We start from the raw sequence: 25,832 nt of genomic DNA on the forward strand, positions 1-25,832 counted from the left end.
GCCACCACTGAAATGTTTCTCTGTCCCTAAATCCCACCACACTGGTATCAAGTGTGGTGCCCTGGTATCATGTAAAATGTATTTATTTAACATTTATGTAACGTTTACTTATTTCCTATCTGTGTCTCTTTATAAGTATTTATAAAACCCCCTTCCCCCCTTCTTCTTTCCTTCCTACTGTGAGGCGCATTGTGTTACCTTCGTGTATGAAATGCGCCGTAAAGTTTGATTTGATTTGATTTGATTTGATAAAAATCTCCCCCAATAAGGCAAAAAAAATACTTTATCCTTCATTTTGACTTGACTTCATGCTCACTGCGCCCAATTCATTTTCTTGTCAGTGATGATTTGCACATTTTATTTGATTCTACATACATTTCTTCGTAACAAAGTCTCAGTTCTCTTTCAGCAGATACTGTGTCATGGTGGGGGGCAGATAATCACTCAAGAACCTGACTTTAGGCAGATGGATCTTCATTTTGAGGTGCGTCCGCTCCGCTCAAGGTTTTTATTTGTAGCTGTAAAGGGAGCTTTTCTCTTTGAGGGTTTTATCCCTCACTTTGTGTTAAGCATCTACCAGCCAGCACTGCTGGTCTTTGGCGCCATATAAATCAATAAAAGTGAAGTGGATTGGACGGTCTCGTCCTGTTGAAAAGGGCGGGGTAAGTGCAGCTGATGATCGTGCTGTGCGGCCCCTAGAGAGATCAGGGCAGATAGCAGTAGTGGCTGAGAGATCCAGAGAGAGGTGGAGAGCCTGGAGGAGCCATTAGACAGCATCCATGGAGCAGAAAGGCCCCACGCTAAGATGCCATCAGCACCTGGGGTTACACACATACACACGTGTACAGCTCAGAGACAGGAGCGGATAGGAGAGGGTGGATTTCGCCTGGGAGGCCAAGATGGCTATCTATGCTCTTACTGCTGTATCGTTAGGACACACACACATGTATCCAAGTGCACACACACACACAGGTATAACTATGACAGCAGCAGAGATGAGACGTGCACAGGTCTGTCTGCCACATCGACTCACTGAGGCAGAGGAATGGCAGGAGAGGGGAAGGAAGAGGTGCCTGTGGAGTTGAGAGAGCAGCCGAAGAGAGAAGAGGACAGCGAGGCAGCGGTGGATGCCATGCGTGTGTGTTACCGGGGCTTCGATCCGGCCGCCTATCTCCAGTTCAACTACACGCCACCACGAGCAGACTTCCAGCGCGCAGATAGCATCGTGCCCTGGAAACTCACCTGCCTGCACAGAGCCTTCACTGAGGGTAGGGGGGCTAGAACAATCCAGATACATCATATATGTTTCAGCTCAATGCATGGATCAACCACCACTGGATCGAGCAAATTAATTAGGTAGTTGCTACTTCACAAGTCGTCTGAAAAATAACTCAATGATGTAGACCAGAGTATTTTTTGCTATTAGATTGGTAAAACGATATTTGCTTTTAGAGCAGTTTTAGTTAAAATGACTAACGGATTAAACAGCTGCTTAAATCTTAAGATGTGCTGCAGTTAAGCTTGCAAAACTGTACTTAATGTCAACTGAGGCTTGGCAGGTAATACAAAGGGATGCTTTATTTTATAGCTAGGAAAAGCAGCATGTGTATGAATGTGATTCTGTGTGTGTGTGTGTTTTCCACTGACTCCCTGTCCTACCTCTCATCCGTCTCCAAGGTGACGTGCGGGGGGAGGTGCTTGTGGACGTGGGCTCAGGCCCAACCCTCTACCAGGTCATGAGTGGCTGTGAGGTGTTTGGCCGCGTGGTGCTGACAGACTTCTTGGAGGTAAACCGGCGTGAGCTCCAGCGCTGGCTGAAGGATGGCGCCAGCAGCCTGGACTGGACACCCTACCTGGAGTACGTCTGCAAGCTGGAGGGCCGGAGGTAAGACAAGTGGAGGTGAGACAGGGGAATGTAAGACAAGAGGAGGTGAGACAGGGGGATGTAAGACAAGAGGAGGGAAGACGGGGAGGTAAGACGGGGAGGTGAGGCGGGGGGAGGTGAGACAGGGGAGGTAAGACGGGGAGGTGAGAGAGGGGGAGGTGAGACAGGGGGAGGTATGGAAGAGGGAGGTGAGACAGGGGGAGGTATGGAAGAGGGAGGTGAGACAGGGGAGGCTCCCCACAGACACATTCCAACTCCACCACTCTATTCATGCACCTGGGGAAACAGGATGTGTTGGCAGGTCACTTCTCTCAGACTCAGTAAACAGGGTTACAGGTATTTGGGTTGGGAGCAGTGACAGTGTTCCCCCCCCCCCGCCTCTCTCTTTTTCCTCCCTCTCCTTTCCTTCTGATATCCTCCAGGCCTTCAGCGTCCAGTGAGAAGGCTGCACGACTGCGCTCTGTGGTGAGTGACGTCCTTCCCATTGATGTGCACCGCAAATGCCCTTTGACCCCAGGCGCTGTGCCAACCTGCGGGGCCGACTGCCTGGTGTCCTGCTTCTGCCTGGAGAGCGTGAGTCCAGACCTGGCGGCGTTCACTCGGGCTCTGGGGCACATGTCCTCCCTGCTGCGTCCAGGGGGGCACCTCCTGCTCATCGGCGCCCTGGGGGAGAGCTACTACCTGGGGGCGCCGGGGCTGCGGATCCCTGTAGTGCCCCTGGACGAGGTCCAGCTGTGTGCCAGCCTGAGAGGGAGCGGCTACCAGCTGCTGCAGCTCAGCATCTACACCCTGCCAGCTGACATGAGTGTGGGCGTGGATGACGTGACTGGGGTGTTCTTCGTCAAAGCCAGAAAACCATAGCCAGACCGCACACAATTTGTACTTCTTATCTGTGCAGGCGTAACAACTAAGCACTTGGGGATATTATAAGGTGAAAGTTCTAGAACTGAACTCTTAATTACAGCCTTAACATACCAATCAAATCCATTGGAAAAAACCTACCTACTGTCCACATCCTTTGCCTCCTCCAGGAACCTTCCAACACCAATTAACAAAAAATAATCAATACATTCATATATATAGCGCTAAAACAATAAGATTGTTTCAAGGCACTTCACAGAGCCCAGGCCCTGAATCCCCTTAGAGCAAGCACATATAATAAGCAATTATATAAAGCTTTCTTTTACAATACCAAATAAACAAATGTATGAAGCTTTCTTTAACAATACCAAATAAACTAATATTTCTTCAAAGAAATTGTTTCAGCTTCTTTGTTGTGTATCTATGTTGTTGACAATGAACTCTAACCTTATTCCCAAACCTGGTAAAAGAGATAAAAGCAATACTTGCACTATTGTCAATTACTATTGACAATGCAGGCATTTGCACCATAGAGGAATACATGACATTAATTGACCACATGGTAAGGATTTGGTTACCACGAGTTAAAAAACAACTTCTGTTTTCTGTCTGTGTGATGATACTTTTGGCCGGTGGTAAAAGGATGCGTTTGTGCATTCTCATTCCATCATGGTGGAACCAGTTTCTCAACCTGTCATCTTTTGTGGAGTGACTGCTTATCATGCTTGAAGTCAATTTTTAAAGCTCTGTCAATAACCAATTTGTTAAGCAATGACAATTTTAAAAAAGTGATTACATTTCCTTACGTTTTCTTATTTGTTGTGATAACATTAGTCTGAGATTAGTCTCTGCTTGTCATATTATTCTATTCAAATGCAATTATACACAAACACATAAAGTCCTCTCACAAAAAAGTAACTCTGACCTCAGGTGAATGGGGAGACAAGAAACCTGCCAGTCCTTCTTGATGGGGGCAGAGTGTCTGTCTATGCCAATGGACTGCACACGTTTGTGAAAACAGACTTTGGTCTGACTGTCAGTTATGATGGCCGGTGGGTGTTGGACATCACAGTGCCATCCAACTACAGTGGTGCCACATGTGGCCTGTGTGGAATCTTCAACGGCCTCCAGGGTGCCTACGTGGACCCCCAGCCAGCCAATGTATTACAAATAAATATTCAAGGTACAATCTGTGATTCTTGGTTGGTCTAGGTTGATATAACTGTTAGGATTCAGCAGGGAAAGGACCCAATCGCAGACCAGATGAATACACACTTGGGATTTATTCACAAAAACACAGAAGATCCAGGCAAAAACTCCAAAAGTATTCCAAAAACACCACAAAGACAGAGTTGCTCACCATTCCAACTGGATTGAAGACTAACATTTAGTTACAAACCGACAGGGAACACAGGACAGACTGAACTTAAATAACAGAGGGGGAACTAGACATGAAGACACAAGTGAACTCAAACAAGGTTAATTAACAAGACACAGGTGAACTAAACCAGACCAGCTGACTGATTGGTTGGTTTATTTAATGAGAAACATTATTCACACTGTGAAATATGATTGCTGAGGGTTTTCTGCCTTTCTGAATTAAATTGATACAAGGGGGATTTATTTCAAGCTTTTTAAAATGGCTCCATTGGGATGATCCAATGTGGGAAAATCAGACGAAAAGGTGGGAAATAGCTGAGATGAGAAAGAGGCATAACACAGAGTAATAGTGGTATGTACAATGGATAGGCAGCAGAAGCACCAAATAACTACTTGCTGAGTGCACATGTAATGATTTTGTTAAGATGCTGTTGGCTCTGGGCCAGGTCAGGGGAAGAGCTGTCACTCTAATAAAAGAATGTGGATCTGCGTGTGGGTGATGGGAATTGCTGCAAAGCATCTGCTTCCTGTCATGAGACAAGTTGAGTTTCAAGTTCTTGGTTTTATCAACTACAAATAAACAAGTGTCTGCTCATGTGAATTCAGGTAACTCAAAATGGTGTCTTCAGTGATTGACATTTCTTAGAGTATTCCTTCCAAATGTAAAATCTTTGAACTCAAATTTCCAACAACAACATGGATGTTAGTCATACAAGAACTACAGTCAGAATGAGAAGGAGCCTCCCTGGTGACAATGCTAGTAAAAGTATCATTGCATGGCAATGATCAATGACAATGTACAGGCCTGACATACATTACACATCTGCAGACAAGCATTGGGGATTTGTGTCTTAAATGTGAGGGGGGGGACAATCATACCGTGAACTACGTTTTAGATGTCTAATCCAGTGCAATGCCTTTAAGTGATTTAAAGTCCTGTTTGTGCACTATGCAGTGCCTTGAGAAACAGATCTACGAGAGGCTGTCTCACACTAGAATCATTCAGACTGCATAGCAGCTTCATAACTATATATGTCTATAAGTACCTTGCTACAGCTTGGTCTTCTCCAGCTACTCACAGGGTATGCAGCTGATATCCAGTTACGTACACAAAAGTACACCAAAGATGTCCACTGAACCGCCCCCCTTATGTGCCCTTGTCGCCATTGTGCCCTAAGGGGTTCAGGCCCTGGGCTCATGTGTGTGGAGCAAAAGGTTCAGTGCAGATTAGATTACTAAGTGGAAAATCCCATTTCAAACAGATATGTGACAGTGGAATGATGTTTGACTACTTTGCCACTACAGGTCGTATGCAAGCGGATCCACATATACATAGCTATAGCTTGGTCTTCTCCAGCTAATCACAGGGTAGGCAGCTGATATCCAACTACAGACACAGAAGAACACCATAGATGAATACTAAACGTTCCATTGTCCTCAAAGTGGAACATAGATACTCAACGTTCCATTCTCCTAATTGTGGAACACAGATGTATACTCAACGTTCCATTCTCCTCTTAGTGGAAAACATGTATACTCAACGTTCCATTCTCCTCTTAGTGGAACACATGTCTACTCAACGTTCCATTCTCCTCATAGTGGAACACAGATGTATACTCAACGTTCCATTCTCCTCATAGTGGAACACAGATGTCTACTCAACGTTCCATTCTCCTCATAGTGGAACACAGATGTATACTCAACGTTCCATTCTCCTCATAGTGGAACACAGATGTATACTCAACGTTCCATTCTCCTCATAGTGGAACACAGATGTATACTCAACGTTCCATTCTCCTCATAGTGGAACACAGACGTATACTCAACGTTCCATTCTCCTCTTAGTGGAACACATGTCTACTCAACGTTCCATTCTCCTCATAGTGGAACACAGATGTCTACTCAACGTTCCATTCTCCTCATAGTGGAACACAGATGTCTACTCAACGTTCTATTCTCCTCATAGTGGAACATAGATGTATACTCAACGTTCCATTCTCCTCATAGTGGAACACAGATGTATACTCAACGTTCCATTCTCCTTATAGTGGAACATAGATGTATACTCAACGTTCCATTCTCCTCTTAGTGGAACACATGTATACTCAACGTTCCATTCTCCTCATAGTGGAACACAGATGTCTACTCAACGTTCTATTCTCCTCATAGTGGAACACAGATGTCTACTCAACGTTCCATTCTCCTCATAGTGGAACATAGATGTATACTCAACGTTCAATTCTCCTCATAGTGGAACATAGATGTATGACTCCTACGGGTCAAAGGTGGCAGATTTCAGTGAGTCGGCCAATTGCAAATCAGGGCTAAAATCAGGGTAAATGTTGCATGGTCTAACCCCAGATTTATACTTAAGTTCCCCCTCTTTCTCTCTCTCCACGGCTGCCCCCCTTATGTGCCTTTGTCGCCCTAAGGGGGTTCAGGCCCTGGGCTCATGCGAGTGGAGCAAAACGTTTAATGTAGATTAGAATACTGATTGGAAAGTTCCATTTCAAACAGAAATGTGCCATTGGAATGATGTTTGACTACTTTGCCATTACTGGTTGTGTGCAACCTGATACACATCCAGTTCATTCTGCAGGTGACGTTACTACAAATTTCACAAATAGGTTTTCAATGATTACCGCATGTCACACACAGATCTGCACTCACACCACATTTTTTCATGATGCAATAACAGCTTTACCTCTGTGACACTGCCACTCCTAAACCCAAAGCAAGGTACAATAAATGTAGACCATTTCATTCATTATCTTATTTCCTCACAATCACCCTCGACATCTTCCTCACCCTCAAAGTCCTTCTGTTGCTCGAGCAGCATGCCACTCACTGTAGGACACTTGCAAGTGGCGAAGAGTTGACAAGATGCTTATGTTGGAGTCTTGGGTAGGTTTAATATGTTGACACATCGTGCAAAAAACAAATCTGAACGCAGGGTAATATTATGATCGTTTTAATTGTTATTTGTGTGTGTTATTTTGCCTTAAAGTGAATTAACATTGCAGGTCCTATGATTTTAAACAGCAGCAGTGATGTCACCTGATATCACCAAATAAGGTGATGTTTCAGCAGTGTTTACATGGACAGTGTTAGTGAACCACTACTTAAGAGCAGTGTGTACATGGACAGCATTAGTTAAGTACTACAAAAGAGCAGTGTGTACATGGACCACATTAGTTAGGTACTACTTAAGGGCAGTACACATCGTTCGAGAAACGCGTGTACGTTTCAGTGACACATGACCTCTTAAGCACTTCCTGCAGCAGTCTTTCTCTGAGTGGATATCTGAGACTTGTGCCTGCGTCAGTGAGGCTTCACCTCATGGCCCTCCTCATCAACAGATAACTGATTTCATGATTTCAGAATTCATGGCACTCCTCATCAACGGATTTCTGCAATGCTCACTGCCATTGGCATAATGCAGGTCAATCATACTGAAATTCATTTATCTGTCCTATGAAGGCAAGACAAAGTGTCAAAATGTCTGCAACGTTCCTTATTTCATGGCATAATCAACTGCTTTATCAATCAGCAGTGTAATAGCTGAACTGGCCTTTATTATTGTCTGTGCACTGGATCCTGGGCTCAATGGTGTTATTCTCAACTCTTGACACCTGTCAAAGCATCAAGGAAGATATGTTTTGTACGAGATTACGGGAAGCCGTACAAAACTAAGAATGCTTTTTTTGTGAACAGGTTTGGAGAAAACATACCTGAGTGAAGTAATGCCCCACCTCCAACCTGTTTTCGGAACCAAGTCATCTATAAAAGAGATGGGGAGAATTGTACCTCAGAGATCCAGAGGAAACTCAGAGCGCTAGTCACAGTCTGCACAACCTCAGCCTGAATACTGGTAAGGTGCATTTGAGCAAATTCTTCAATTATACATCTGATAACTATAGAGGTGAAATTGTTGGTGACAAAATCTCACAATTTGAAAGTGCATGTTTTGATTCAACGCTAATTAAACTATAAATAGATAAGAATGACTTTGCAAGTCGGCATCGAGTACTTAACAAATGGTTCATGAAGATTTTTTATAGGAGTTGGAGGAGATAAAAGTAGAGATATAGACAAAAAAATAGCAGAAATATAAAGATAGTTGATGCTTACAGTTATACTTACCTGGGTCTGCCAGTACCTCTGTCAGTAAGTGGAATTTTCTCATTATTTTATCTGAGCAAAAGACACTTGTTTTTTAAGATTTAAAAAACAATAACATAACTATTTAAAAAAAATAGCCTTTAGTGAGAAAACTGCACAGTAGTTCATGTGTATTTTAACACCTTGATAAATGCTTTGTTTGTTTAGACAATTCCACATGTTAGTGTACATGCCTCCAAGCTAAGAGTGGGTCCTTGTTAGCGTTCCTAGCCTAAAGTAGTGTATGACTACTCTAAGCATACTTCTGTGCTGTGTTTGTGGATGTGATGCTGCATGCTGTTTAGATATCAGCAGCTGAGAGGAGAGGATCCTGTCCTGCTTGTGAGAGAGACCAGGTGCAGCAGTCACCATGGGCTTTGCCATCTGTTTGTGTGTGCTATCCGCGGCGATGCTGATGATGGGTAAGACCCCCTAAAGCCGGTTCAGGCAGATTCCTGCACACATACTGGATGTATTATCACTTTTACTGCTTTGGGCCATTCTACTTGAACTAACATTCTATTTCTTTTTTTTTGACAGGTGAATTCACAATGGCACAAGGTAGGCAATTCATTCAGAATTATTCAGCAATGAATGGCATGACGCCACACCTTCAAATTCTTTCTGTTTTCTGACTTAGGCCTTAAGCCCTATAAGTCACCTTAAGATCATATTAAGACATGAACCATGAACCATGTGTTTTATAACAAATAATAATACAATAAGTAAAAAGACAAGTGAACAGTCTTGTATTCACTCTACACAGATAATGTTATTCTTAAAACTAGACAGTAATTTGAAAGAACAATCTGATAGTGTCCAAACTCTATAGGCATTTCAGGGGTAATTTTCTGGCCTGACAGATTCTCTGACAGACTTCACTGTAATACCAGAGAGTAGACAATTAACAACTAACAGCCAACATGATTAACATCCTCACATCTCCTCACAATCTGGAAAGGTAGTTTTAAATGAAGCAAAGTATCTCCTATGAACTGGCCATCAATAATTCTTTCTAGATGAACTTGTATTATGGGATAGATACAGTCCAAACAGTAAACTGCCGTTGAAAGTGTTTCTGCAAAATTATCTTGCACAGGTTGTCTCCTCCTTTGTTCTCTGAGAACAAACACATAACAGAAATGCTCACCTGCTGGCACAGACCCAGATATGACCCCCACCTCATTTTACCTGCTGTGACCATGTCCACTATGAAGCCATACAGAGGGAGACAGGAGCATGACCCATGTTCAAATTTGATCATGCAAGAACAATCTCTCTGAATTTTATCCTTTCCTTTTTGGTTGGAAATTAACGTAAAAAGTTGCACCTTTGGACACTAATACTGTCCTTAAATAGTTACAATAGAAGTTACAATAGAACAATTATACTGTCCTTAAATAGTTACAATAGAAGTTTGCACTTTTGGACACTAATACTGTCCTTAAATAGTTACAATAGAGTACTTATACTGTCCTTAAATAGTTACAATAGAAGTTACAAATATTCACATGATACAATTTCAATAGTTTCTTCTTTTAACTGAACTAAACTGTAACCTAGCACAAACACTATCATAAAGTACACAAAGCTATAGTTTAGTTCAAACTACCTGCTAAATAGCCTGGGCAGCTGGTCGGATTGACAGGTGTGTTTATCTGCTGAATAGTCTGAGCAGCTAGTTGGAATGACAGGTGTGTTTATCTGCAGAATAGTCTGGGCAGCTGGTCGGATTGACAGGTGTGTTTATCTGCTGAATAGTCTGAGCAGTTAGTCGGATTGACAGGTGTGTTTATCTGTCTCTCAGGAGACCATAACCCAGAGATGGAAATTAGTTTTTAATTTTTTGTAACTATAGTAATCACACTTTTGTGTGTGACTGACTTTTCTTAGTTTGTCTTACTTTAATAAAGAAAAATAACAACTAAAAACATTTTCCCAAAAAATTATTAATTTAATATTCATTCACTTACACACACACACACACACACACACACACAGTGTCCACAATAAAGTTGTTTGTCTTTGTCATGTCCGGCTTTAATACCAAAAACACTATTAGTGTATTAGCAACTACAATTACACTATCAGGCAAAACGACGGTGATGTGTGGCAGTCAGTGAATCAGTAAGGCTGTCGTGTATGCATGTATGCTAGGGCAGTAGGTGGAATGTTGTATCTTAATAAGTACGTAACGATGACCATGGCGTGAGCAGAGCGTAGGGAGCAAGGTTTTCCCTTTCTCTCTCTCTCTCTCTCTGAATCTGCCATGGAACCAGTGGGATGTGCTCTAATGGTATTGGGAACTCCGGACCCAGGTGTTCCCAATAACGGATGAGCAGACCTCACCTGCTGGGCATCTGTAACACAAAGACACTGACAAAGACAAGTAGCTCGCCCAGCAACCAAAAGAGGCAGGGTCGTCACAGTCTTGCTGCTGGCGAAGCCTCCGCTCTTCCCCCTTTCTCATTGAAAAATCACCTTTTAACTTTTGGTTCATGAACTTGAGTTGCCAACTCTTGCGTAGGCCTTCTGACATCAGCCTCTGTCTTTACACCTACGATAAAGCCACATTGATATTAAAATAGTCTGAAGAGGACCCAGTCCCTACCGAGATAAAAAGAGCTCATTCTGAACTAACGAAAACACAACGATTCATAGTCACAGGTTATTATACACAAATGGAAACATAATTATGAACACTTTATTTTATTTCTACTAACAGATATGACAAAAAACCACCGTTGCTAGCAGATTTATCAACTTCACCAGCATTTGGCCAGAGCTATCTTCCATTCCATCCATCCAAATTGAATTTTACGATCTGAAGATTGAATAATAGTTTCCTATATAAAGATGCAGTATACAGTATGTGCCAGAAGGAGTCACCACTACCACCAGTAGGGGGTGCAAATGCTAACTATATCTTTTTGATGTTCTTTATCTCTGGAGTTTGACTCCTTATGATGACAACTTGGATCTAATGTATGTAACATTTTACAGCCTCTTAAGTAGACCTCCTATTCATGGATTCCCTTTTTTTTCTGGTGGAAGATGAATCATTAAGATGGGGGATTAATCTATGAAGTTTCAGACTCTTTTACAGAAGGGGAGGGGGGTCTTTTTCAAGACATGGCTCTGGTCAGTTTGGCACATTTCATAGGGATTTCTGTACTCCACATAGCTGACATTTTTCTGCCGACTTATACCTCTATTTTGTTTAATGCATGCAAATCAAGTCAAGTCAAGTCTTTTTATTGTCAGGTACACAGAACAACAGAGTTGGACTGGGCACTGAAATTCTTAGGACAGGACACCATACCACACTACCATAACATACCAAGACATAACATATAAACATATAAGTACTTCAACATGATATAAGTAGTAGTAGTAGACCTACTAGATAAACAATAAATATACAATATAGATACTAAACATAAATACACATACTAAACATAAATACACATACTAAACAGATAAATATACCTACATGATATTTTTAGCTATACTGAACATATTATACACATAATAACCTGGACACAGAGACAAAGACACTTCAAGTGTGTGGGTGGTGCAATATTGCAAATGTAGTGCAAACAGCAGTGAAGGAGTAAAGTGGCGAGTGTTGAGAGTGCATTATTGTTCATTATTGTTCATTTAGGAGTCTGATGGCCTTAGGGTAGAAACTGTTCTCCAGTCTGCGGGTGCGAGACCGGATACTTCGGAACCTTCTACCAGAAGGCAACAGGGTGAACAGTCTGGAGGATGGGTGGTGACAGTCTTTTAGGATCCTGCCAGCTCTTCGGAGGCAGTGTGAGGTAGATGTCCTGAAGGGAAGGGAGTTTCCTGCCGATGATAAACTCGGATCTGACCACACTGCGTAGGGCCTTACGGTCCATGGCTGTGCAGCTCCCAAACCACACTGAGATGCTACCAGTCAAGATGCTTTCTATAGTGCATCTATAGAAGTTGGTGAGGATGTCTGGGTTCATGCCAAACTTCCTGAGTCGCCTCAGGAAGAAGAGGCGTTTCCGGGCAGCTTTGACCACCTTGTCAGTGTGGGCAGACCAGGTGAGATCATTGCTGATGTTGACCCCGAGGAACTTGAAGCAGCTGACCTTTTCCACTTCAGATCTGTTGATGTGAAGGGGTGTATGCTCCACCCCCTGCCGTCTCCTAAAGTCCACTATCATCTCCTTAGTTTTACTGATGTTGAGAGAGAGGTTATTTTCCTGACAATAGGTTGTTAGGGTGTCAACCTCCTCTCTGTAGGCTGACTCATCATTGTTAGTGATGAGGCCTACGATGGTTGTGTCATCAGCAAACTTCACGATGAGGTTGGAGCTGTGCATTGCTGCACAGTCGTGGGTGAACAAGGAGAACTGGAGAGGGCTAAGCACACAGCCCTGGGGGGCGCCAATCATTTATATTAATTGAAATAAATATACATTTGATCAAAGTTATGGAAGATAAAATTACACCTGTTAGCTCTATGGCCCTAAAATGGTCACACATGTTTAGGAAACTTTCACAGCACGACAGGACCAACTGTATTGACACCAATTAGCGTGCATGCCAGATTTTCGCAGTGCCAACAGTGCTGTTGCTTGTGTTACAAAGGGTTTTGAATGCTTTTTAGGTTAGCTTGCTAGTTTACAGTACTTCTTATTGCAGCTTTAGCCTTATATTACATATTCTAAAATCCCTAAAGAACCACAGCTGAGTCAACAAATGTGGCAATCATGTCCTTTTAAAAAGTGTTGCAATAACTACTTTTCATCAACTGTTTATCCGGTCCTCTTATTAAAATATATGTGTTCATCTGATACATCTAAAATGGTCATTCCACCAAAAAAACTGATCAAAGAAAATCACATAATAATACAGATGATAAAGTATTTAAAAGAAACAAAAAAAAACTGAGGAATTAGGCCATAGATCAATCACTCAGCTACAGGGACAGCTCTCTTCACCTACTTGTACCTCTACCATTTCCACATACTGAATGCTAAAAGAATGAAGGCTTTTGGTTGAGAATGCAAATGTTTTCACATCTTCTTGTATATGATTAACAAGTTATTTTAAGTAGCATAGTTTTATTACTGCTAGTTTAATTACAACTTTGTTATTTATTACAGGCAGCTCACGTGGTATAAAGTACAAACAACTTTTTCTTTACTTAAAACACGAATCATCATGGATATCTGTACAAGATGATGTGCTGTAGGACTATGGATGTCTAACTTTCCACAACTCCTCCAGGTGTATTTTACCCCTTCGGATCAGGGGATTCTTATTCCGGTCATGTCGATGATGGCTGGTCATCCACTAACATATTACAACCATTTCGCTATTTTGGTTATACATCAACCTGGGCATACGTAAGTAAATGTGTTCAGCTCAGATAATAATCAGTCTGTATGTGACAATTAAGGTGTCGATATCTGATGAAAGAATCCAGGAAAGGCTATGGACAAGGCTAACAAACATTTATCATTCACAGACAACTAAAAACTTTTCTATCTATCTAGTAGCTCATTTGAGTTTTCCTTCACTGATGAATCAATTGGTGTTGCAGGTTAACCACAACGGATTTCTCACTTTTGACAGTGGATGGGGGAGATATACTCCATACCAGTTTCCTGCTTATGCACTCCGCAACATGATTGCCCCGTTCTGGACAGACATTGACAATCGACTTAAAGGCACCATATCCTACCGCCAGTACACCAGTGGCAGTGTCCTCCAGCAAGCTACAACAGACATCAACCAGTACTTCCCTGGAATAAGCTTCTCAGCCTCCTGGGTCTTTGTTGCAACATGGGACAAAGTGGCATATTACTCGAACACAGGAACAGTAAATACTTTTTCTGCCCATATTATGGTTCTGAAGCTTCATCAGTGTAATCACAAGTACTGTCTGGGACAAAAGATGCATTACTTGTAATGGAACTGGCTTTGAAATAATTTTAAAGTAAATCTATTCAATATTACTCCAATCATTACTTCAACATCCTACTCTTGTCTCATTATCCAAGGAAACATCATTCCAAGTGGTCCTGATCTCCGGGGCTCAAGGCTCATTTGCTCTGATGAATTATGGTGCCATTGCTGCACCACCGGGTCAGGTGCAGGTACGCAGACCATACAGGCCAAGATGTAATGAGGTTCTCAATCCTCCCCTCAAGAATGGCCCAGATCTGTAACATTATAGTATAGAAAGAAATTGATGTACTTTTCGTTTTAACTCTCTCTTTCTTGTTTGTAAGGCTGGCTATGACACCATCAACTCAACACATCATTTCTCAATCCCTGGCTCCTTCATGAGCAACATCACCAATTTAAGGCACACTAGCAACGTCAACAGGCCAGGTCGCTGGGCCTTCCGTGTTGATTATGGACATCAAGACTGCCAATATAATGGTAAATAAAAAAATTGATTATAGCACCCTTACATTCTTTATTCGACCAGTGGAGTAACTAACTCATTCCCTTCAGCAACTTACTACATGACAGTCATGCATACATGTGATCAAAGTTGCGGAAGATTAATTGTATCTTGTTTTCTACATGGCCACTCGGTACACAGGCACACCAAGCTCATAAAACACTATAATAGTGAATACGTTTAGACATGATAAAGAATTATTATTTTAAAGAAACAGTATGCAACATTTTGCCACTCTATGAGGTTTGTTTTTTAAAGGCAATCAGTTTTGGTATCACATTTAATTCGCTTAATTGGTCTATGATCATCTGAGGTGCAGAAACACACCTGTTGTTCCCACGATCCCACCAGGCTGCGTACTTTGTAGTTCTTCGCCCCAGCATGGACCACCCTGCAGAAACTACACCAAAGCAATAACTAACCAAAACTAATGCAGACACCTCGCTTAGGTCTACCTGTGCAGGTTGGAGACTCTTTCTGGACAGATGCCACCTGTCAGCAAAGATGCACCTGCGTCAATGGAGGCCTCCTCCAGTGCCAGATACAGCCCTGCACCTTTTCCCAGGTGTGTCGTCCAGCGTCCTTCCAGTACTCCTGCCAGAATATTCAGCGACGCACCTGCACCATCTCTGGTGACCCCCACTACTACACCTTTGACGGGAAAGTCTTCCATTTCCAGGGAACCTGCACGTACATACTTTCCGAGGTATGATTCAGTTATTGCCTTTAAAAAGATGGAATAATTGGGTTTTAGTTTGGGAGCTTTACATGTTATTATTTTTACTTAATCGTCTACCAGGCTTGTGGCAATGGACTGCCATACTACCGTATTGAAGGGAAGAATGAGCATCGGGGCAGCACACGTGTGTCATGGACCCGTCTTGTAAGAGTGTGGGTTTACGGTGAGGAAATTGAGCTGGTCAAAGGCCATCATTACCAAGCATTGGTAAGTACAGTATACTTCATAACATGAATACATACTAACATTTTCCAGACACGAAATATACAAATTTAAGCTCAAACTGTACTTCTCCATTTAGCCAAGTGTAAATGGTAACTTTCTCCTTCAGGTGAACGGTAGCTTTGTGACAACCCCATTTACCCTCCGGAATGGGGCCATCCAGGTCTACCAATCAGGTTTCTCTGTGGCTGTCAGTACAGACTTTGGCCTGCTGGTCACCTACGATGCCTATCACTACGTCAGAATCTCAGTACCCTACGAGTACCAGAACGCTACCTGTGGCCTGTGTGGCAACGGCAACCACCACCGTCATGATGACTTCCGAACCCGTGGTGGGCAGCTTGTGAGCTCAGACGTAGAGTTTGCCAACAGCTGGAAGGCCTCAGGGGACACTGACCCAGGCTGTCAGGACGTGCGATGTGCAGGGCTGGCTTGTGCTGCTTGCACCGATAACCAAAGGACTCTTTACGGAAACACTGCCCACTGTGGACTCCTCAGCAATAATGTTGGCCCGTTTGTTTCCTGTCACTCAATGCTATCTCCACAGAGCTTTGTAGAAAACTGTGTGTATGATCTGTGTGTGGGTGACGGCTACCAGCCCATCCTCTGCCAAGCACTCAACGTGTATGCTGCCCAGTGTCAACAAGAGGGCATTCAGTTGGGCCAGTGGAGGAGAGAGGGATTCTGTGGTGAGTGCTGCTTCTCTCATGTAAAATATGGTGTATCCAGTAACCAAGTCATGTTGAAAGCATTGTCTGATACAGGCATTGAACATACCCATTTTTTCCTTCCGTAGAAATCCCCTGTCAAGCCAACAGCCACTTTGAGTCTCAAGGAACTGGATGCCCTGCAACCTGCAGCAACCCCAATTCTCCACAGAATTGCCCACTGCCCAACCAGGAGAGCTGCATCTGTAATGCTGGCTATGTCCTAAGCGGTGGGGAGTGTGTTCTGCAGAGTGACTGTGGCTGCACCTTCGAGGGGCGGTACTATACAGCTGGGGAGACAGTGGTGCTAGACCAGGACTGTGGGAGGCGCTGCCACTGTACTCATGGGACAATGAGCTGCCAGGCACACAGCTGCAGTGAGCTGGAGGTGTGTGGGGCCCACGGTGGTGTGCGGAGCTGCAGACCTGTCAGCTACGCCACCTGCTGGGTGGAGGGTTACGGGTCGTATCGCACCTTTGATGGAAAGACCTTCCATTACCCAGGTGCCTGTAGTCTGACTTTGGCTAAAGTCAGGGGACAATCACAATTACCTCATTTTCAAATAAGTGTCGAGAAAGTTCCCACAGGCCTTAGAGAATTTGCCAGACACCTGAAGTTTGAAGCAGAAGGAACACAAGTTTCTGTGGAGATGGGGGAAGGAGCCACAACAAAGGTAAGTTGTTTACATACTTATACACAGACATGTCTAACTACCGAGCTTGACACAGAAAACAGTTTGCAATACCGTGATATTCATCTGTAAACATAAAACTAATGTTCTCTCATTAGGTGGATGGGCAAACAGTGGGCATTCCTTTTAGTGTCAGCTCGGGTCATATTCGCATCTACCACAGCAGTGTACAAGGTGTTGTCATAGAGACCAACTTCGGAGTGCTGGTGAGAGCTGACTGGCCACATGTCATCCGCATTACCGCTCCTGGCAACTACAACGGCACTCTAGGAGGCCTGTGTGGGAATCTAAATGGAGATCTTCGTGACGACTTCCTCTCCCCCACTGGAGTTCCCATCTACGACTCACAGCAGTTTGGGGACAGCTGGAGAGATGGCTCCCTGTCAGCATTCTGTGTGGAACCTCAGGTCTTGGAACCAGGACACTACCAGAACACTAGCCAGTTCAGGGAGCTCTGTGGCATCATGGGATGGGCACAGGGGCCTTTTAGCCAGTGCCAAGCAAGGCTGAACCCCTCGGGACGGATTGAAGACTGTGTCCAGGCTCTAGCGAGAACACGTGGTACTCAAGAGGCACTGTGCGAGGCACTGCGCGGCTACACCCTGCTTTGCCAACAGAGTGGCATCACAGTAGGGGAATGGAGGAACATCACTAACTGTGGTAAGAGAACGACAGGTCTTTTCAATCACCTCTGTTAATCCTGACTTTGTCAAATATGTAAATAGCAAAAGGGTTCTTTTGAAATTGAACTGACCTTTGATTCCTCTTTATAGAGGTAACCTGCCCACCCAGCAGCCATTATGAGCCATGTGGAACATCCTGCCCAGTCTCCTGCCCAAGCCTGTCTTTCCCCTTCCTGTGTACTCAGCAGTGTCAGGAGGGGTGCCAGTGTAATGATGGGTTCCTCCTGAGTGGGGATCGTTGTGTGCCACCCACAGGTTGTGGCTGCCACCATGGCGGGCGCTATAGACAGAGTGGAGAGCGCTACTGGTATGGTGAGGAGTGCCAGTTCCTGTGCCAGTGTAATGGCATCACCGGACAGTCGCATTGCATGGCCTCTACTTGTGGTGCTCAGGACTCTTGTCGAGTCGTGGATGGACAGTACGGTTGCCATCCTAAACCTGAAGCCACCTGCTCGACCTCTGGAGACCCACACTACATCTCCTTTGACAGACGCAGCTTTGACTTCCAGGGTACATGTCGTTATGTCCTGGCAACAGTTTGCAATGGAACACGAGGCCTACCTCACTTTCAGGTGGAGGCCAGGAATGAGGCATGGAATGGCCTGCAGGTCTCCATCACTGTGGCAGTTTACGTCAATGTGTCTGGACATCTGGTGTACATCTCAAAAGACAATCGGTGGACTGTGCAGGTAAGGGTTGAATTCAAAGTATTTTTTAGATGATCTTCATTCTCATTCCATCATGGTGGAACAGTCATTTTTGAAAGATCTGTTAAGAACTAGTTTGTTGAAGCCATCAATATAAAAATGAAAAGTCATTATATTTCCTCATGCTTTCTTATTTGTTGTGATAACATTAGTTATTAATGCTGAAATAACATTAGTTAGTTATTAGATAAGATTAGTCTCTGCTTGTCATATAATTCTATTCAAATGCAATTATAGACAAAGACATGAAATCCTCTCACAAAAACGTTACTCTGACTTCAGGTGAATGGGGAGACAAGAAACCTGCCAATCCTTCTTGATGGGGGCAGAGTGTCTGTCTATGCCAATGGACTGCACACGTTTGTGAAAACAGACTTTGGTCTGACTGTCAGTTATGATGGCCGGTGGGTGTTGGACATCACAGTGCCATCAAACTACAGTGGTGTCACATGTGGCCTGTGTGGAAACTTCAACGGCCTACAGGGTGACGACTTTACTGTCCAGGAAGAGGGTTCTGGTTCTCTGGCCCTCTCTGCTTCTGATTTTGGAGACTACTGGAAGGTTGATGACGGCCTGCCCTGCACTGGAGGATGTGGAAACTCCTGCCCAGTGTGCCAAGATGACTCAGGAGCCCGTGCCCAGTGTGAGCTACTCAGCGCTAGCAATGGACCACTGAGCTTCTGCCATGCCCACGTGGACCCCCAGCCATTCTTTAATGACTGTGTCTTTGACGTGTGCCTGTCTGGGGGCAGAAACGATGTCCTGTGCCGTTCGATGGAAGCATATGTCAGCGCATGCCAAACTGCAAATGTCATCATCTACCCCTGGCGGCAAAATAGCACCTGCCGTAAGTTTCCAGGACCTGGATCAAACTCAATGCACTTTTTGCTGTTTCAATCTTTTGCATCTTACCAGAAAAAAAATCAAAACTATGCATTTCAAATGTCTATTCAAGAAACAATCGGTAGTTTGTTAGGTTGTTGATATTTCAGTTCATCATATTACACCCCTCCCTCCCATGTAACTAAAGCCACATGTTGATTGGTTGAAATGGTTTATTGGTTGGTCTGAGCCACTAGGTTTGTTCCCAGTTTACAGAGCCAGGACTATGTGTGAACTCAAGAGTTGATTGAGTGCACACACAGAATGGCCAGGTAGAGGGCCCTGAGGTGCATTATGGGAAATTTGACTAAATGTGAATTGGATTTGAATCATGTACTTCACCTGCAGTGTTGGTTAGAATCACGTCCTCCATCTTTCAGCTTTGCAGCTGCAGTGTTGATTAAAATGTTTAAAAAGTAACAAAGCCATTACACACATCAACAGAAATGGAGTGTCCAGAAAATAGCCACTACGACCTGTGTGGCACAGAGTGTGGGCACACCTGTGCCAGCAGCATCGATGCCAGCTGTGACAGGACCTGTGCTGAGGGCTGTTTCTGTGATGATGGATTTGTGAGGAGCGGGGGGCGCTGTGTCCCTGTGGAACAGTGTGGCTGTCTTTATGACGGCTTCTACTTTGAGGTCAGGTCAAATTGTACATATGCAGTCATTTTAAGGAGCACATAACAATATAACATTATGTCTTCTAGCAGGTATTTTTCATGTCAGTGTTGCTCTCTTGTGTTGTCAGATCGGGGAACAGTTCTGGACACAAACCTGCTCTCAGCGCTGTGAGTGTTTTGCCCAAAATGACCTCCGCTGCACCCAGTCCTCTTGCCCCCCAACTCAGGAGTGCTCTGTCAGAGATGGCCGCCGGGGTTGCTATGGTCACCTATCAACCTGCACAGTCTGGGGAGACCCTCACTACATCACCTTCGATGGAGCTGTGGCTCACTTTCAGGTAGGATAGAGAGTAAAGAAATCTAAAAATCCAACCGAAAGAGAGGTCCTGATTCAAAGAGACTTGTTTCCAGATGAGTGTGTTTGAACTTCGTACAAAATCATGTTTTTCCATTCCCATCTCCAGGGCACCTGTGCTTATGAGATTACCCACACCTGTGGCAACATGAGTGATGACGCCTTGACCTTCCGCGTAGTAGCCACTAATAGTCACCGTGGCAACTTAATTGTGTCATTTGTGTCCACTGTGGATGTGTGGCTCTCTCATGGAGGAGTACAAAGCCACATCACTATTGGGCAGAACAGGAGAGTCAAGGTACCTCTCACAGAACAGTGCACATGAAGAGTCTCCTTAGTGAGGATGTTCTTGTAGTTCAGTACATAATGCAAACACTTCTGTCCCACCTCACTGTAGCTGTCTCCCCTTTGTTATCAGATTGATGGTCAAGACAACAATGCAAACAGCATTCAGATTGGCTCCCTGGCACAGTTGACTCGGGAGTCTGGATTTGTGTTTGTGAATGCCTCAGGGGAGCTGGTGGTCCAGTTTGATGGTCGTAGTAGACTTCTAGTCAGACTGAGTCCAAATTATCATCAATCTGTGTGTGGGATGTGTGGTAATCACAATAACAACCCAGCAGACGACAAGGTTCTTCCCAATGGCACTCTGGCCCAGACTGACAGGCAATTTGGCCAAAGTTGGAAATCAGGTGCAAGCAGTCCTGGGTGAGTATGATTTGTGTGAGAAGTTCAAAAATGTATTGGGCTACACTTTCAAACTGGGGGATTAAATGGCAGACAATATGTAAACTGCATGCTCAAAATTATCCAGACTTTATCAAAGACCATTAGGCACACAGGCCTTTTAATCAGTTTTCCAGTTTACTTTTAATTAAAAAGTGAAAAATCCTTATTATGAAATGTAAGTTATTGTGTCTTGACAAAGCAGCCATTTGCACTTTTAACATTCAAACTTGCAACATGTCTGATACTGATTTCTTTCAGTACCTCCCAAACTGCATTGTGGATCATGTTCTTCTTCTGATCTTCCCTAGATGTGGAGCCAGTGACCGGATTGGAGACGGGACGTGTCTCTTCAGAACAGAATACACAGATCTGTGCAGCATCATCACCAACAGCAGCGGCCCGTTCCGGCAATGCCACCTGCATGTTGACCCACAGGCATACCTCACTTCCTGCGTGTATGATCTCTGTGCCTACACACCAGCCAATGGCATGCTGTGCTCAGCGGTGGAGGCCTATGAGACGGCTTGCACTGTGCTGGGGATCCAAATAACAGAATGGCGTTCTGCATTGCATTGCTGTGAGTACATCTAGTGGACATAATTTTCATTACCTGCCTTGCCTACCTCAGTGATATTTTAATTTCCTACCTTTTTGTTGGAAAATTAAAAGCAATAGATGTATTAAGTCAATAAAATTATTATCATCCCCAGGAGGTCTAACAGCATGTTAAAGCTGTGGAGGTACTATGATCACCTGCAGAGAGTGATGAATTACTAATGCCATTAATGTTAGCATTTATTAAGGCAGCACCTCAGGAAGTTATTTCCTCTTCTGGGGCACAGAAAGTGGTAGCTACTTCACTTACATACACGTGATATTCAGCTATTTATGATTTGCCTGTCATGCTAGGAAATAGAAAATACAAATACAATATATCTTACCTGTATGATGTAAAGTGCAATACAAATAAAATGTATTATTATTATTATTATTATTACCTTAGTAGAGAAATTATACAGTAATTATACAGCTACCAAACCCCGCACGCGCAACAGCCTCGAGTTCTGTGACTGTCCAGTCGTCTTTGGAATCCTCTTTGATTTGTGACGGACACAATGTGATGTCTGCAGTAGTTCAGCCAGCAAATAACAATGCAAATGTTGTTAATGCCTAATTTCATGGGTAGTCTTCGCAGGTAAACCACGTAGCAGATAGGAATATATTCTTTTGTAATAAAGCAAGTGAAGGGAGTGCTTTGTATTGTGATTGAAAACAGTCATAAATCAAAATCTACCACAGATAATTATTGTACCGACTGTTTGCTTAGCCTTAGCCATAACAATATCTGCATGACCTGCAGTACAGTACTTAGTGCAGATTTGGTTTATTCTGCCTATTAAATTGACTTTCCTACTTTAGTGTTACAATTAGTGGTCTACTGACACATCCAGGTTTGTTCACCAATCATATTTTACCCTGCTTGTTTCTTCCTATGCCTATTTGAATTAATTCTACGAATACATCTGGATTTGCCATGTTTTTGAGCAGCTCTTTATGACCCCTGTGAAGAGCTGGACTGCACTGAGGATGAGTGGTGTGGCCAGAAAGATGGAGTCTACGGCTGCTTCTGCAATGAGGATCACCCGAGACCTCATGCCGAGTCCTATGGTAAGGTCTAATATGACTACCGACGTTGTTATTATTAATGGTACTACTGCTATTAATATTACTAGTTGTTGGATAGAAGTGTATTATATTTCTCCTTCTTTATTTTCCCATATCACTCTTCCCCTCACCTTATTCACGTCTTTCCACCTTTCTCTCTCCTTCCCTGTTTCTCAGACTCTGTGGAGTACTGTTCCAGCAGCACAGGCACCATGTCTCTGTCTCGCTGCCAGCTGTTTGAAGAAGGCTTCTCTGCTGTCGCCCTCCACCTCAACGACCCCAGCTGCAACGGCACACTCCAAGATGGCAGAGTGGAGTTCCTCTTCGACAATGAGAACCACACTTGTGGAACCACTCTTAGGGTACAACAGCTTCTACACCAAAGATTTACAAAATAAACTATTCTTTAGAGTAGTATTGGCTTGAAGTGTTAAGCTTTGAGCAAGCCAAAATGGCAAAGCCCCAACCATTTTAAATATGTTTACTCAGGATTCACAGCAGAATATGGATGAAACAATTGTTGGTTTCTAAGATATTGACCCCTGTATGTGCTGTCTGTTGCCCAACAGAGCAACAGCACCCACTTCATCTATGAGAACTTAATCCAGGGGGAGGCCAACTCAGTCGGTGGCACCATCAGCCGAGAGAGACGGATAGAACTGCTCTTCTGCTGTGTCTACCCCCTCACTCAGGCACTCTCCATGGACGTGGACATCAACCCCCTGGAGAGGTTGGTTTTGCCATTATGTCTGCACTTTTGACTCACTTTTTCTTGGTTAGTTTGCAGTGCCTTTCTCCACTGACCAAACCCAATACATTATGTATAAACCAGTGATTAGTTCATGGAGACTGAATTCTACTATTCCTCACTCCTAAAACACAGTGCCCCCATCCAGATAGGAGTCTAAATATTAAAAACACAAACACAGTGCATCAACTACTCCTTCCAAATTAAAGCCCCTCATAGAGGAACTACCACTATTATCAAAGCCTAAGCTTTCTGTCTGTTTGAAAATGAACTGGAAAAAAACATTTTGTGTTTAATTCTACAGCGTTGTGACTAAGAAGTTACCAGGAGGTCAAGGAACCTACCGTGTCCGAATGATTCCCTATGAAGATGCAGGATTCTCTCATGCGTTCTCTGGGATGGTGAATGTGGTGGTGAACCAGCGGATGTACGTTGCCGTCCGCGTGGACGGAGTGGACAACCGCCAGATTGCCATGGTGATGGACTCCTGCTGGGCCACTCCTGTCAATCAGGCAGACTACCACATCCGTTGGGACCTCATCAGAAACGAGTAATTTGTACCAACGCACCAATACACCCACTCTTCCCTCTTACATACCTTATTACCAGACTATCACACGTGCCTTAATGAATAAGGGACATAGAGCTCCTATAACATATAAAACACATGCTATTTACCCTACCACACTATCACACTTGCTTATCATCATCATAATTTGAGTCCTTATTTGTTCAACCTTTTTTCTGTTGCTCATCGTGTGGGTTTATTCCATTGTTCATAAGTACCTTTTGTCCTCACTGTCTCTTTTGCCATATCTTATTCGCCCTTTAGGTGCCCCAACCCCAATGACCGCACAGTGGAGATGCTTCAGAATGGCGTCAGCACATCAGGTCGTTTCTCCTTCAGGATGTTCACCTTCACTGCAAACAACTCCAAGGTTTACCTGCACTGCAGCATCCACCTGTGCTTGGTGGCGAACAACGACTGCACAGCCGTAAGTTCACCACATCTAGGTGGGAATCTGGCTAGCAGAGTAATGGCAATGTTTGGCTATAATTGTTGCCCATGGGCGGACTATGGGAGAAAAAAGTGGCCTGGGAGCAGTGGCGTAACGTAGTTTCATGTTTATAACTGCCGCCACGCCCCCTCCCCCACATATTCTGCCTTCAGATTGACGTAAGTATGTCTATGGCCCACGACTACTGGCCTACAAGACCCACGGGCCCAGGTGCAATCGCACCTGCTGCACCCTATATAAATTAGTAAAGCCCCTAAGGTGGCCCGGTATTGGACCGGCCCAAACCCCGTCGGCCAGTCCGCCCCCATTGTAGCCTAATATGTTAGTCACAGATGTTTTAATGAAATACAGCTTCGCTGAAGGTTTGTCAGATTAGGAGCAAATGTTAAAAAGAAAACTATTCTGTTCCTTTTCTCTTCCTGTTTACAGCACTGTTACCCAGGTTACCCCCAGAGGAAGCGCCGCTCTGTTGATTTCCATGACAGCGCCTCCATCTCACTGGGGCCTCTGGTTTGGGCCAGTGGCAGAGCAGGTACACATGGAGAATTCAACACTGACTAAACCCAGCTAGTTGTCAAATGTCTGTGTGTTTGAGAGTGTGTGTGTGTGTGTGTGTGTGTGTGTGCAGGCGTTTTGATCTTTTGTATTTAGTGCTGTTAGGAGTTGTTACCTACCTAACCCTAGATTATAAATCTGCCCATCCCACATTCACTTACTGTGGTCTCAAATTGTTCCCTTGAATCCAAATGAATTCTGTCATCTCATTTGTGTTTCTTTTCCAGATGGGAGAGACATGATTGTCCCAAACCCTGTGAAGCCTCGGGTCTGACTGCATCTCTGATAGTCTTGTTCCTCTCTGCTCTCACGCTCACTCCTCTCATCTAGAGCAGAACACAGCTACACAATCACCTGGTTATGACAAACCCACACTCACAGCATTCATAGAACACAGCTACACAATCACCTGGCATTGACAAGCCAACATTCACAGCATTCATAGAACACAGCTACACAATCACCTGGTTATGACAAGCCAACATTCACAGCATTCATAGAACACAGCTACACAATCACCTGGTTATGACAAGCCAACATTCACAGCATTCATAGAACACAGCTACCCAATCACCTGGCTCTAACAAGCCAACATTCACAGCATTCATAGAACACAGCTACCCAATCACCTGGTTATGACAAACCCACATTCAAAGCATTCATAGCACAGAACACAGCCAGACGATCACTGCAAAATAACATTTCCAGCCATACTGGCTACATCTGAACCTTTACTTACAATATGGCATATTTCTTTAAATATTAACCAT

At 43.9% G+C, this 25,832-nt stretch overlaps 2 protein-coding genes across 2 annotated transcripts; both read left to right on the plus strand.

Annotated features, from left to right (window-relative positions):
- Window positions 1-1,045: 1,045 nt before the first annotated feature.
- On the plus strand, window positions 1,046-2,746 carry LOC308366593 (phenylethanolamine N-methyltransferase-like; the record flags this gene model as incomplete). The annotated part of the gene is made up of 3 exons (XM_080840309.1): window positions 1,046-1,268; window positions 1,678-1,885; window positions 2,308-2,746. 3 exons carry the CDS (start codon window positions 1,046-1,048, stop codon window positions 2,744-2,746), a joined length of 870 nt encoding a protein of 289 aa, XP_080696435.1.
- Window positions 2,747-8,838: 6,092 nt separating this feature from the next.
- LOC308366594 (alpha-tectorin-like) lies at window positions 8,839-25,336 on the plus strand (the record flags this gene model as incomplete). Its single annotated transcript, XM_080840310.1, has 24 exons — window positions 8,839-8,848; window positions 13,553-13,671; window positions 13,869-14,147; window positions 14,329-14,424; window positions 14,560-14,713; window positions 15,188-15,444; window positions 15,538-15,684; window positions 15,809-16,388; window positions 16,496-17,079; window positions 17,196-17,757; window positions 17,871-18,469; window positions 18,770-19,334; window positions 19,814-20,010; window positions 20,120-20,329; window positions 20,456-20,644; window positions 20,765-21,054; window positions 21,384-21,652; window positions 22,624-22,743; window positions 22,918-23,102; window positions 23,310-23,470; window positions 23,793-24,038; window positions 24,321-24,483; window positions 24,937-25,039; window positions 25,290-25,336. 24 exons carry the CDS (start codon window positions 8,839-8,841, stop codon window positions 25,334-25,336), a joined length of 6,132 nt encoding a protein of 2,043 aa, XP_080696436.1.
- Between the last annotated feature and the right edge of the window lie 496 nt (window positions 25,337-25,832).

The sequence above is a fragment of the Sprattus sprattus genome (genome assembly GCF_963457725.1).
Source record: "Sprattus sprattus genome assembly, chromosome: 6".
Classification (NCBI taxonomy): domain Eukaryota; kingdom Metazoa; phylum Chordata; class Actinopteri; order Clupeiformes; family Clupeidae; genus Sprattus; species Sprattus sprattus.